This window comes from Notechis scutatus, chromosome 4 (genome assembly GCF_049901735.1).
Source record: "Notechis scutatus isolate UNSWTSFEM ecotype Mainland chromosome 4, rNotScu1.2, whole genome shotgun sequence".
NCBI lineage: Eukaryota > Metazoa > Chordata > Lepidosauria > Squamata > Elapidae > Notechis > Notechis scutatus.
The window spans coordinates 23268428-23282840 of NC_142012.1; the positions used below are offsets into that span (position 1 = coordinate 23268428).

The 14413-nt window shown below is 35.5% G+C and overlaps 1 protein-coding gene across 3 annotated transcripts in view; it reads right to left on the reverse strand.

Annotated features, from left to right (window-relative positions):
• TBCK (TBC1 domain containing kinase) overlaps nucleotides 1-14413 on the reverse strand; it is a 92643-nt gene that overhangs the window by 53332 nt on the left and 24898 nt on the right. For all 3 annotated transcript variants that reach the window (XM_026668655.2, XM_026668656.2, XM_087962938.1), the window contains exons 5-15: nucleotides 13088-13161; nucleotides 11447-11588; nucleotides 10667-10727; nucleotides 8613-8674; nucleotides 7687-7748; nucleotides 5649-5797; nucleotides 3977-4115; nucleotides 3101-3200; nucleotides 2411-2460; nucleotides 1495-1624; nucleotides 1145-1243 (exon numbers count right to left, since the gene is read on the reverse strand). In XM_026668655.2, the coding sequence (XP_026524440.1) occupies nucleotides 1145-1243; nucleotides 1495-1624; nucleotides 2411-2460; nucleotides 3101-3200; nucleotides 3977-4115; nucleotides 5649-5797; nucleotides 7687-7748; nucleotides 8613-8674; nucleotides 10667-10727; nucleotides 11447-11588; nucleotides 13088-13161 (1068 nt within the window). The remainder of the gene's footprint in view (nucleotides 1-1144; nucleotides 1244-1494; nucleotides 1625-2410; nucleotides 2461-3100; nucleotides 3201-3976; nucleotides 4116-5648; nucleotides 5798-7686; nucleotides 7749-8612; nucleotides 8675-10666; nucleotides 10728-11446; nucleotides 11589-13087; nucleotides 13162-14413) is intronic.

The window sequence follows — 14413 nt, forward strand, 5'->3', positions numbered from 1 at the left end:
AAGTTTTAGTGTAACACTGCCAAACAACAGAAACATATCAGAAACAACCAACAGACTATTAAACTAGATAGCATCACTGCAACATACAAACCTACCAAAGCTCCACAGAACATCTTAATTAAACAACAATAACAAAAAACCCTTGTAGCAGTTCAAGAAGAAAAAACAGGAGTCATCTACAACATATAGTGTAAAGACTACTATACAACCACTACAGGACAAACAGAAGGCTAGTAGTGTGTGTCCATCAGCACAACTAGCAGTCAGACGACATGATGAAAACCTCCTTAATTTCAAAATACATGGACCGAGTTAGCATATTTCAACTGACAAACTATGGGCAACCTAGATCAATATAAATTTTAAAATGCTAGGGAATTCCTTGAAGCTTGGCACTCAAGATAAACCAGCTACCCACAGGCACATAGGGATAAACAATATTTACACATCATTCAAAATAGACAATTAAAAATGCTAAAAAAAAACAGAACACTTCCACTTTGCAATCAACACCCATATAAGATGGGATTAACACCAGGATTAACACCCAATAAATACAGTAGCAATAGCCTAATCAAAGAATTACCAACTGAGACAATCAAGCAATAACCATCTACTCAAAGAGATACTAAGGAGAAAACAATTTGCCACCATCACTGACAGGGCAAGCTATTGTGACCTATGTTACCTAGTCAGGTAATGAAATGTCTGCAAGCAAAGCACCAAACCCAGAGACCACCAAGAACTCTACTGAAAGTATTAGTTAAGACTCTACTAAGAAATTATTCATCCAGAGCTCAGATACTACCTCAAAGAAGAGGTGATAATCAGGAATGGCAAACTGTAAATGTAGTTTACTTAAAAATTCAAAATGTCAGCTATTATCCCTACCTATCTACTCCTCTGACTCAACCTTTATCTATTTTCATGATGCACCTTCATAGATTGGGTCCAAAAAAGTTGTCCTGTCGTATCATTACTACAGTTTAGGTCAAAATTATAGATTCTGCTTTTTCATTAATATTTTGTAGTCACTTGTGATTTTATGTGCACAGCCAATTTCCAATGCTTTGTGGAAGGTAGGGTTGGCATATTGCATATACAGTACAAGAGAAAACAATTCTTGTGTCTTTCTTACTCTTACCTCTACTCCAAGTAACGCTGCCCAGGTTAAACCTCTCATTAGAGGTGGAATGTCAACTCTGGCTTCTTTCCAAATTTGATTTTTTTTATAAGGATAGGCCTAGAAACAACACATCAATCTGGTATTGGTAATACTTCCATATTTTTAATAGGACCTAACATTTCTATGCTGTTAACCTTTTGTATTTTGTAATAATTTATATACATGCACTGAAAGATGCTATAGACCAAATGCACTGACGAATATAAAAAGAAATATGAATACAGCTAAAATTCATGGCAAAATTCATCAAGGGAAATTAGATAAAACCAAGATTATGATAGCATTTGAAGTTTTATTAAACTATACACCTTCAGTAGTCTGTCAAATAGGACAATCCTGTTTAGCTGATATTCAGTATCCCGCTCTCGAATAATAAGAGGAAGTTTGGCAGCAGCAGATAATTCATTGTTACTATTTGAATGGGGTATATTTGACTGGCTGAAAAAAACCCAGAGAAAATAGTTCTTGAAGTATTATGTCTTAAACAGTAGAAATAATCATAAAATAAACTAGGAAATGAAATAACTGAAACTATCACTTTGTGTATATAGTAGAAAACAAATCCAATTTCCTTTTTATGAATTAAAGCTTGACTAATTTATGATAAAATACCTTTGTATAAGAATAGAATACAAATACTTTGTACTATATATCAGGAAACATAATACAACTACTATTAATCACTGCTCATGGTTGACCTATAAGGATCAATAGATGGTTTAATAAACTTTCAGAATTTCAATATCTTCTAATCAGATTCAGTCAAAAGCAGATGTGATATTCAGCAGGTTCTGACCAGTTCTGGAGAACTGGTAGCAGAAATTTTGACTAGTTCAGAGAACCGGCAAGTATCACCTCTGACTGAGGTTTTTTCCCCTGCCACACCCACCAAGCCACGCCCACAGAACTGGTAGTTAAAAAAATTGAATCCCACCACTGGTCAAAAGCAGTAATGGATCAAGCTCTACTATAAAATATTTTACTGCTTCACAAGTCTGATTCTGGGAATAATATTAAGATACTTCTAGATTTCACATGAGTAAATGTGTATGATGAAATTAACAAATTAATCTACACTAATTGCAGTAGATCTACTTTAAACAACTCTGGAACCACTAAAGACTCTTACGCTAGTATTTTGCTTCCAAAGATCAACCAGTCAATTTCCAGGGAATCTGAAAGATTCCTATCCTCTCAAACATAAAATGTGTTTTATATACTTACTCATCTTCAAGCAATGGATAAAATGCTTCTCCACCAACATCTTTTAATCTCTATAAAAAGAATACACATTTTCAGTTAGAAAAATACCCATTTAATATAGACAACCATTAACAAAATAATGCTTTATTATTTATTTATTAAATTTATTTACTGCTTGTCTTGTTTTGAAACTACTCTTTCAATACATTAATCTGATCTTGGTTCAAAATGACTGGATTATTTGTGGCAAACAGAGCCAGCATGTTTATGCAGTCTAGGTGGTTGAAGATGACACCAGCACGTTCCCCAAAATTCTGGAGCTCATGCAAGGATCAGTGCAGCATATTTATTCCATGATCCATATTATCTGTGACAAAGGAAGAGAATTTGAATGGGAAGAAAAGGCATGAATGTAGAAGGCAGGCTGGTTAGTTCGATGTTGTTTATGAATAGTAAGAGATTGAGGGTTAGGTTGGAGAGTAATACTTTTAGAAGGACTAGAATTTCAGCAGGCCCTCCATCCACTCTGTAAATATGCTGTGGGTAAAATATAGATAAGATCTCAGGTCTACGAAAGGTATGCAATGTAAAGATGAGTCTCATTGTGCAAGGCAAAGACCATTCTGGTAATAATGGTTATAGAGCTTAGTCAAACATATTTAAAATATATAAATGATCCATATTCTACTTCAAGGAATCATAACATCTTACATTCCTGAGCTGACACAGTGATAGTGTCACAGTTGTATCATCCAAAAGGAAACTTCTATCACGCCCTTGTCCAAAGCTCTCCCCATCTTCAAACAAAAAACTAGAAGTAAAAAAAAAGTTTCAACAAAACAACAAGCAGTAGCTTATGTAGGTTTTTCCTCCCCTCCTTTTTCAATAAAACTGTACTTTCATTGTATTTGAAAGACTTGATCATTCTTCAGTTTCAATATATTTAGGGACATAATCTTATTCTGTTTCTGCTTGTCAGTTAACATAATTTACAAATAAAAATAGTATATTTGAGAAGTTGAGACACTAATCAAAATAAGTACAGTTAATTTTGCAAATGCAAACAATGAAAAAGTAATTCTGATATGCAAACCATTTTAAAGTGAAAAACTCTTGATTTTCACATCATCAGAAATCAGCTTTTGCTGTTGTCTGTCATCAAATACATAGGCAGGCATTTCTATTTCAAGTTGTTAGCTACCTACAGGCACCTATCCCTTAATTTTAATCAAATTGTTTAGCTGCATGATCTTAAACATGCAGCTAAGTCATTGACTGGGATGGGCGGCTATAAAAGTGGAATTAAATAAATAAATAAAATTAATACAATTACATGTTTAGCTGAGAAATATTTGAACTGAACCTGTGTGTGTGCAAAGAGCGCCTCTGAAGACCTTTCTATAAATTCCCATTCAATTTGAAAGAAATAGAAAGTGAAAATATAGTGAATAATATGACTAGACTTTCAAACTATTGGCTTTTTTTCCAATTTAGAAGCCAGTTTCATTTTACCATTGCTATATTTCTTTCTTGCTTTTATTCCCAAAAGCAGAGTGTTCTCCCTCCCCTTCCCCCTGTATATCTTACATAGGAAGTGTACAGATGGGAGGCTTGGAATGAATGATATCCTTGTTGACAAGCTCCTTCTCCAAATCACCTCCAGCCAAGCACCAGAGATAATACACTTCTTCAATTGTCCTTTCTGCTAGGTAATCAGAACTTTCCTCTATTAATAGAATTCAACAAAGACATCTATTAAAGACAATTATTGTATCAATTGTCCAGCAACTTTCTTTTCCCTTTATTCAAAAACATGTATTTTATATTTCCCCCCCTAAAATCTGAACGAAAATTTTGTAGATAAAATCTTCCCTTCTGTTATCAAATAAAAATAATATTTTATCTACAAAGCAGTAGGGAAAATTTATAACAAAAGGATCGTTTCCGTAACAATTCGTTAGCTATTCAATAAATACAAGAGAAAGAACTCTGTTAATATTTCATTTGTTCATGAAATGAGTTTTATCGTCAGTCTCGTGTTCTATAAGGCAATAACAAAATAGAATGGAGAATGAGTATTAAATTAATCCAAAATGTTTATGTCTGTTCCATAAACTATACTAAGAATACTATCACCCCCTTCTCTAAGCCAGTGTCTTCAGAAAAATTCAACTTAAATCATCATTATCTTGAATCTAATGGCTAATGCCCATGATAGACGGGGACAGTAAGAACTATAGATTTCTGTGGAGGATACCTGCCTAGCCACGCTTTAAGCATGTATGCATGACAAAAAAATTTCTACTGAATGCATCTGAAAATCTATTAAAAAGTAACAATAACTTATCAAACAGAATAGCAATAGCAATAGATTTATATACCACTTTACAGTGCTTTACCTCTCTAAATGGTTTTATAGAGCCAGCATATTGCCCCCAACAATTTAAGTCCTTCTTTTACCCACCTCAAAAGGATGGGAGGCTGAGTTCAACCTTGGTACTGGTGAGATTTGAACTGCCAAATTGCAGGTAGCTGGCAGTCAGCAGAAGTAGCCTGCAGTACTGCACTCTAACCACTGTGCCGAATAATGTAATTAACCATTAATTCATCCAAAGTAGCACTATTTAAAAAGTCACAACTCTTTCAGGTCTCATTCACTATCTACTATATATTTAATTGAAAAGGCTGGGGACTGAACATATCACTCTTGGATCTGTTGGATCTGTTGGTAGTTAATGTTTTTTTCTTGTATGCTACCAAGTGATCATTTTCCTTACAGTTGGCTGTAGTCTAACTGCATAGCAAATATTTAATTAAAATTTATAGCCTGGGATTGAGTCGACATAACTACCGTAGGAATGAAACATTCATGTGAGCATCTGAAACCTGCAAATTATCAGGATGCAAAAGAATTATTAGTTATAAAGAGTTATAGGTCAAAGAACTTTAAAATTAAACAAGTATATATTCTATCCTTTGGTTTCAGAAGAAAGAGGACAATACTAATAAACATGGATAAAAATTATTTATTGTATCCTGACTATTATTTTTACAAATAATTCAAGGCAGGGAACATATCCACCACTCTTTCCTCATACTTTCCCTACAACAGCAACCCTATGAGGTAAATTGGGCTGAGAGGGAGTAACCGGCCTACAGTCACCCAGCTGGATTCATGGCTAAGGTGGGACTCACCATCTCCTGCTTTCTAGTCTGGTAACACTAATACTAGGGAAATAGCTGGGATCTGGTGTCTTACCTTGAAATAGCTGATTAATATCCTCAGGAAGAGATAAATTAGCACATCTTAGATTAGGTGAGAAAAAACTGACAGGTGTATGGAAGGTTGGATATAAAGGTGAGATTTCACTGAACACTGAATCATTCAATAGTTTTCCAGGAGTAGGCCTGGTAAAACAGAAAAAGGAAGCAAAGGCAAAAATATAACAAAAATTCCAACAATGTATATTTTATATACATATTCATTCATATGGTCCTATGCACTTTTCCTCAGATGTAATACATATAAACTTATTTTTCACAAACTGCACTTTCTGTTTTCATTGCATGTATTTTAATTAGCAATGAAAGCAAATCCCCCAGCGATATATTTTGCAAACTCATAGTCAATACTCAAGGCCACTTATTTATCCATTTAACCGCTCCCGCTCACAAGAATAATCCATTTGTGCATGCAGCATGGATCAAAAGTAGACACATGACTCCTGCCTCAATGTCTCATTAAATTAAAATTGATGGTATAATTTTACAACCCACCCTCACCCCTAAGTCATGCTTTGCTGCCTCGTCATGGTTTGGCGTATATGTGTGCATTGCTGCTGAGAGCAATGACTAAAAAAATGCCAGGAGCACATTCCAAGTATATATAATCCCAAAAGGGTCAGCCATAATGTGAAAGTCAGTCAGGCTCCTCAGCTAAACCAGGCAGACATTTATACTGGTCAGCAGTGATACAGGAAGAATTTGGAGGAAGAAGATTACTTTATGAGAACAGCAAAGGAATTTCATACTGTTTAAGAGAAGGCAGTGGTAAACTATTCCTGTATACTACAAAAGCCACCCAGGAATAAAATATAAAATGGCTGATGATCCAGGGGCAGATGTCACTGGATGGCACTTCGCATACTACTGAGGAAAGCTGAGGATCTTTTGGAACACTAATGTATTTATGATGTGGCTAGATTAAAGGCTTTAGCATACTACAGACAGGTAGTCCTCAAGTTACGACCACAATTGAGCCCAACATTTATATCGCTAAGTGAAACATATTTAAAGTGACTTTGCCCAATTTTACAACTTTTCTTACCACAGTTGTTAAGTGAATCATTGCATTTGTTAAGTTAGTAATATGATTGTTAAGTGAATCCGGATTCCCCATTGACTTTGCTCGTCAGAAGGTCGCAAAAGCTGATCACACCACCCTGACACGGCAACCGTCATAAATATGAACCAGTTGCCAAGCATCTGAATTTTGATCACATGACCATGGGGATGCTGCAACAGTCAAAAGTGTGAAAAATAGTCATGTCACTTTTTTCAGTGCTGTTGTAACTTTGAATGGTGACTAAATGAACTGTTGTAAGTTGAGGACTGCCTGTATAGTTGATAATGTTATCCATGTGGAAAAAGAAAAATCAAATCGCTAAGACAGAATAACAATTTTGCATGAATGCAGGGAAACTCAACACAGTGAAAGATGAAATGAATTGAGTACACATTGATATGTCAGGCATCATCAATTTGAGATGGACCAGGCCTGGACATTTTCAATCAGAGATCTCACTGTTTTGTTATTGAGCACTGCTTGCATAGTTACGAGAAGTATAGTAGGAATGCTTCTGGAATATAATATAATCAAAGATCAAACAATATCAATTAGCAATAAAGGAAACTATTTGTAGTTTAGGGCTGAAATGGGATCCTTGCTGCTTTCTGAGCTTGGTTATTATTCTTTCTGGGTTGTTTATTGTTTATGTTGGCCATACAACTTGCAAATCTACAATATATTTCTAGATGTTAACTAGAATTATTAAATGTTACTGAAGTTTTTTGTTTAAAAAAAGTCACAAGTCATGGTTGCTTGATATTTATTATTTGTTTTTGGTCTACCCAAGACAAAAAACCTCCTAAACATAATGGACATACAGTTTTCAAAGCAGACTTGTATCTCTACAATTTTCATTTTATAAAATACAGACAAACAAATTTTATATGTAACACTTGTAGTTTTGCTCATTTTGAGTCTAATTACTTAATATATTTGTAAGGTCGCATACCGTTTGGAAGGTTGGAATGTAAGGCACTTCTTAAGTAGAGCTAAAATATTTTCAGGAACTTCCTAAAATATAAATTTCAATTTAGTTAACTCAATTATTTAGATCAAATCAATACAGATGGGTTATATGGTTTAACCAAAAAATGGGCATCTTATAATAGCCATAAACACACACAGTAAATATAAATAAATTGAAACCAATAACTAATCGAAGTTGCAAAACCGGGAGAAATTGTAATAGCCATGATGAAAAATATATAAATAATAGATTAAAAACTTAATAAAGTAAGATCAATAAATGAACCAATATGACTAATTAAAAGTTAAATAAATTAAGGATGGCAAATATCCAACTATATGCTCTTTGAAAAGGTTTCACGTTCAGTCACACCCAGATCGAGTTGGAGCAAATCTTAATTCTAAAGAGACAGTTTCAACCAGGCTGGAGCAACATCTGAGAAATGTGCCTCTGGCCTACAATTCAAATAGGGTATATTTGCATGTTATATACAAAGACTAAGCAAAACATGCCAAAATATAGGCACTTTCTTTCAAAATGAATTAAAGATAAATATCATTCTGATTTACAACCAAGAAGAGGGGTATAAATTGTATCTGCTACACTTTAGGGCTGAACAAAATCGACTAAATATACTGCAGCAGATTTTCAATCAATCTCTATTATGCACACGGGCCATTACCCAGCAGATTTTTTAGATTACATGCCAATTCAGAAAAAGCAGAAACAGTTTAATATAGCAGATAGGAATGAATATCCAGTAACTGTGTATATTCAGAGAGTAATCAAGCTGAGGATCAAGGAGTTTCTTTAAAGACATTGTTACTAAATCTTTTGGTTTAGGCTTCCAGAAAAAATCCACTATGAATGATAATTAGTCATTGTGGGTATAAGTAAGCAATTCTAACCTTCAGAATGTCCAAGCATCCATGTTCCTCAGCTAGCACTGTTATGATGTCATCAACAGATCCTGTATGTATGAATGAGTTATTAATAATTCTCAAGAAAACAGCAAATACTTTTCACGTTTTTCAAGATTTATTACCACAGCATGAAATCTTGAACTTAAAAGCTTCTTCTTACATTCATAAAAATAGTTTTTTCCTCTTTTATGTGCGTGCACACATTGTTTCTCTTCTATCTGGTCTCTTAAAAGCAAAACACCCATATCAGAAATGTGTGGAATATATGTACAAAGTGGATAATCTAGCAAATAGAAGGGTGAGTTTTGCTAGATCTTGTTCAGATTTCAATATTTGATGATAAGGGGCATTATTCAAAACTCCAGGTAGGCACACTTACCAGCACACCAAACTGGCTCTCATGTATACAAAGAAATAACATTATTGCAATTATTCTATACTAATCAAAAAAATACAACCCAGTAATTTTGAAAGTGTCCTCATTTTATATCTCAAAGGAATTTCAAAATATTTTCTCTTAGAAAATGTCCTTCTCTATGGTGAAAGCTGATATTCTGGATGCCACCAATCCACATTATAAATTCCATTCTGGTATCTGAGATTAAAATTATTTGAGCATCTTAAGCACAACAATGAAAATCAACTTGTGGTTTTGTTTATATAGTACACCAGGAATAGACAACTTTTTCAATTTGTCAGCAAATTCATAACTTTGAGAGAATGTCATGGATTTTCAAACAACATGACTGCTTTATGAAGTCTTCTGTACTTATAAGATGACTTTAGGGAATAACCAATAGCCAATATCAGTAAAAGGTATTGAACAAAAGGCAAAATGATAACATTATTTTCTATTACCTCCTCTTTGCCCATGGTATACTCTCTACTATGTTTGTTTTTATATATTTTTTCAGGATAAGTTGGCAAACTTACAAACAAAGCATTGGCGGCTGCTACTCATTATTTTTACTTTTTTTCTGGGGGCCTAGTTTCATTCTTGAAAATAAAGATGCTAGAAGTTGGCATTTTGCTCAGATGCACAACAGCTTCCCACATCTTTTTTTTTAAATTAAAATCCTGGGGTGAGTAGAAATCTGGGTAAAGTTGCTTATACAGTATTAAATATACAAGATATAAATATGTTCCATAATATGGATGGTCTGATAAGCCCAAAAAACTGTAGGGTGGCTCCTCTTTGTTCAAAACAGTACAAAAATAAATCAATTGTAGCAAATTCAAGAAAAGATTAATAAATATTACATGTGGTTTCATTTCAGATGTCAGGGTTCAGAAGGATGCCCTAATTCATGAGCCTCAAACCAGGTTTCAAAAGACATCCAATTATTTATTAGGGGCAACATGTCGGCACTTTTCCCAAGTGCAGTTGGCTCTGCCCTACGTAATTTACTGCCCACCTATGACCCTGTTTCCTCTCTCTTCCCAGGGCGTGTCATAAATCACATTCTCCAATGAAGCACTTTCACAGGCTGTAGAAAACACGCCTCTCTGGCTGGCTCTGGTAACCTGGGACACAATCTGGACAAAGATATGCATGGAATGTGCTTTGGTCATAGCAACAGAACTGCTTCATCCGATCTTCCCACCACCACCTTCTTATGGCAACTCAAGAGCAAGCCAGGAATGCTTTATGAGTTGACAACAGATATTTCTTCACAGATATGAAATGTAGCTATTACATACAGGCCCAGTGTTTGCAAAAGAGATGATACAACATCAACCACAGTCCAGAAATAAGGTTACAATACATAAAAGAAATACTGAAACTATTTTATAGGTAGTCAACACTTATTTCATTCCAGGACCAGTGAAATTTGTTTTTCATATATCATCGTATAAAATGCCCTAACAACCTGAAGTTAAGAGCAATGATACTCCACTGCTTTTATGAGTAGAGCTGACTAAATGCATTTCCAATTTTCAGATACACTAAAAAATTCCAGAGCTTGAATAATGACTTGGTGCTCATTTGGGATTTTATGAAGCCTTCAATGATCTGCGGTTATTTGTACATTACTCACCAAGATTAAGTATCAGTTTTAGTCTCTCAGCTACATCCAAACTCTGAAACAGTTTTCTGCCCTAAAGCCAACAATAAAGAGGGTGATTAATGAAGCATTATTATGAACCGCACAGCCATTGTGTGTACTTAAATCATGTATTAACTGAGACATCCGTGAGGATAATTATTTTTAAATAGACCTCAGTTAAAAACGTGCATAGTCCTAGAAGATTTGTATGCCTATCTCAAGGTTATGCTGAATTATGCTGAACAGCTTCTATCCCAGGGCAGCAGTTCTTTTGAATTCTGCTGTATAGTGAGTGCAGTGTGGGTGTAGTGTCGGGATTTTCGGTTCAATGTGTGAAGGGTGAAGGATGTGTGTTTGTGTTTATTTTCATGGTCATGGTTATGATGTGCACTGAAGATGGTGTTTGATTTCGTTGTACAAGGTACAATGACAATGACAATAACAGTAAACTAAACTAAACTAATTTCCTCTGGACCATACCATAGGAGAAAGGGGAAAGGGCAATGCAACATTGCAGTGTTTTCTAAACATTAATTTTTGTCTTAAATTAAATGATTCAAAAAAAGTTCATTGCTAGAACAAAAATATACCAAGCATGGTTCTCAAATATTTGAATATTTCTCAAATATTTGAAAAAAAGAGAGCATTTCTGAAGCTGGGGCTTTATCATTATCATCACTATTGCTTAACGACTTTGAAAGTTCTGATGAAGTTGAAAGTTGTGGTCCAACTATGGTTCTCCTCAAAAGCATAAAAACACATGTTACATACCATGCAAAGTTCAAATAATATAATACCAAGAGACCACACATCTGATTTAGGACCAGAACGCAGGAACTTTTCACTCTGCATGTGATCACTGCATTTAATAATTCCTTGTGCAATTACTTCAGGGGCCAGATACGATGGGTACCTAAAAATGAGTATCATCTTATTAAAATATTAAAAAACAAATAAATAGAAAGGTGATGCTAAGACATTCCTGGTCACACCTTGAAAAGAAACATTATTTATGTACCATATGGAGATTGATTTTATAATTTCTTAGTCCCACAACACTATTGTTTACTGAACCAGACAATGGGATAAATTAACTTATGCTTCAAACTTTGTTAAACTTTGTTTAAAAATTTATTATTCAGGAGAGGTAATGACAAACAAACTTCACAATTCACTTGCCAATGCCTATCTTTTTCTTTAATGAACAGTCATAATGACAGAACTTTAAAAAAAAACATAGTCTGTCATTAAAGTCAATTTGTAGGTCCAATAGGTTTTACAGGTAGGCCATGGAAATTGAGAATTGACGTGGTCAAAGCATGCTTTTAAAGGTCCAGTCTAAAGGACAACAAATAGGTTTTTTTTCCAAACTACTCATAGTTTTCAGAGTGTTCTTTCTATTATACAATTCCCTAAGTTGCTATTTTCTCCTTTTTTATCCCATAAATATTATTTCATCATTGTTAACATGATTTCATTAATGCAATAACGTATGCGAGTGTCAGGGTCTATCTGCCTCTCTCTCACACTCTCATTCTCATTGATGGCCCCATCAGAAGCTGGTTTGGAAGAGGAACATGAGCCAGAACTGGGGCCATTAGACAGGAGTGACATGAATCCTCAGGAGTGTCCAGCAGGGCTGGGCTTCAAAAATTTTAGCAAAGGGTTCTCTGCCTGGTTGCTGGGTGCCCATGGCCATGGCGTGGCCTAGTTGGCCTCCTGCACCATGGCGGGGGGGGGCATTTTTGCCCTTCCTGGGCTCCGGAAGCTTTCCTTGAGCTTCTGGGAGGGTGAAAATGGCCTCCCTGGGCTCCGGGGGATCTCTGGAAGCTGGAAACGGGCCTGTTTCTGGCCTTCCTGAACTTCTGGGAGGCCTGTTTCTGCCTTCCTTGAGCATCCGTGTGCTCCCTGCACTTACCTGCATCCAAAACGAGCTGTGTGGGGACTTCTGGGAGGACAGGCAGGGCCAGCCAGGAGTGGGATTTCTCCAAACTGCACAGAATCTTAGCTAAGGGCTCTCCCGAACCCCTGCAAAACCCCAGCAGCCCACTCCTGGTGACCAGAGAGCCCAGGAGGTAAGGAGGACACAGTCATGGGGTCTGTTTGGCATCAGGAGGAGCAGTCAACTGGACTGTCAACCTCCTGCACTAACCAGAGCAGGGGAGAATTGGCTGCTGATGTTTAGCATCAATGAGTGGCAACAGACTGCCTCCAATGAGGAACAGCTGCCATCATAATAGAAAGTGATGTTTTTATGATTCTAATGAGAAAAGACTTTACTAAGTGATTTTATTCTATGCATACACAGTATTTCTTGAATATTGGAAGAGCAATAAATAATTAGTCAAATGTACTAGAAAGTTACGCTTCTAATGTTCTTATATGATTTATGGTTGTTTTAAAACAACTTACCCTATTGGAAAGTCAACATCTGCACCATAAGCAGTCATATGATAAAGGCCAAATTTTGACAGTTTAGTATGCCCCTGTTAAAAGAAAATAAACCATTTAACTACTCGACAAAGTTTTCTGCCTTGTACATTAGAAATAAACATCAATACAAATCTTTGAAGTTCCAATTCCTATGGACAGAATTGGAAAAAAGACTTCCTGTGGTTTAAAATTATCTTCTTTTGTAAAAAGAAATACTTTTCGCACATGCAAAACATTTGTTTTTTAACAATCCACTATATCAAAATGTACCAAAACATACTATGATGTTTCGTCCTTATTTATACACATGTTTATCCAGAGTTTGTGACCTTCACTAAGAAATAAATTGTGATTAATCAAAACTGAAGGTAACATTTTGAACTCCTCACTTGAGGATAGAAAAATGTTATTTGTGACAATGTCCAAGCAGAGCCGTTATTGCTTGAGTGAGTGAACAATTGTTTGTTTCATTGGCACATTCCAGCATAAGGCACACATACAACTTTTATACCCATGATATATGAGAAAACAAATTATCCTAAGGAAGGTATTATTATATAGATTAGGAATGGATCGCCTTTATGGAAAAACACTACTTTAGGAGAAATTGAAAACATCTCTTTTGGGCTAGACAGATTTATTGGAAAGAAAATGGAAAAGGGTGAATCCTTTTAATATGCCTATTTCCCAGGCACACTTTTCACTCTAATAGTCAAACACACCTTTTGTCTTCCTCTCTTTCTCCTCCAAATCCATCTACACACATACACATACATGCTCAAACACATGCATTCAGCCACTTAATTGCACTTAGTCAGATGTGCCATTCATCTTTCCTTCCATGCTGAATGGCTGGGAACAGGCATCATTTTCTTCCAGTCCTAAAAATACAGGTAGTCCCTGTTTTACAACAATTCATTTCGTGACTGTTCAAAGTTACAATGGCACTGAAAAAAGTGACTTATGCCCACTTTTCACAGTTACAACCTTTGCAGCATCCCCATGGTCATGTGATCAAAATTCAGATATTTGACAACTGATTCATATTTATGATCATTGCTGTGGTCCAAGGTCATGTGATCACCTTCTGTGAACTTCTGACAAGCAAAGTCAATGAGGAAGCTAGGTTCATTTAACAACCGGGTTACTAATTTATCAACTGCAGTGATTCCCTTAACAATAGTGGCAAGAAAAATTGTAAAATGGGACAAAACTCACATAACAAATGTGTCACTTAACAACAGAAAATTTGGGCTCAGTTGTGGTCATAAATTGAGGACTACCTGTAAAGGAGCGAATGGGGTG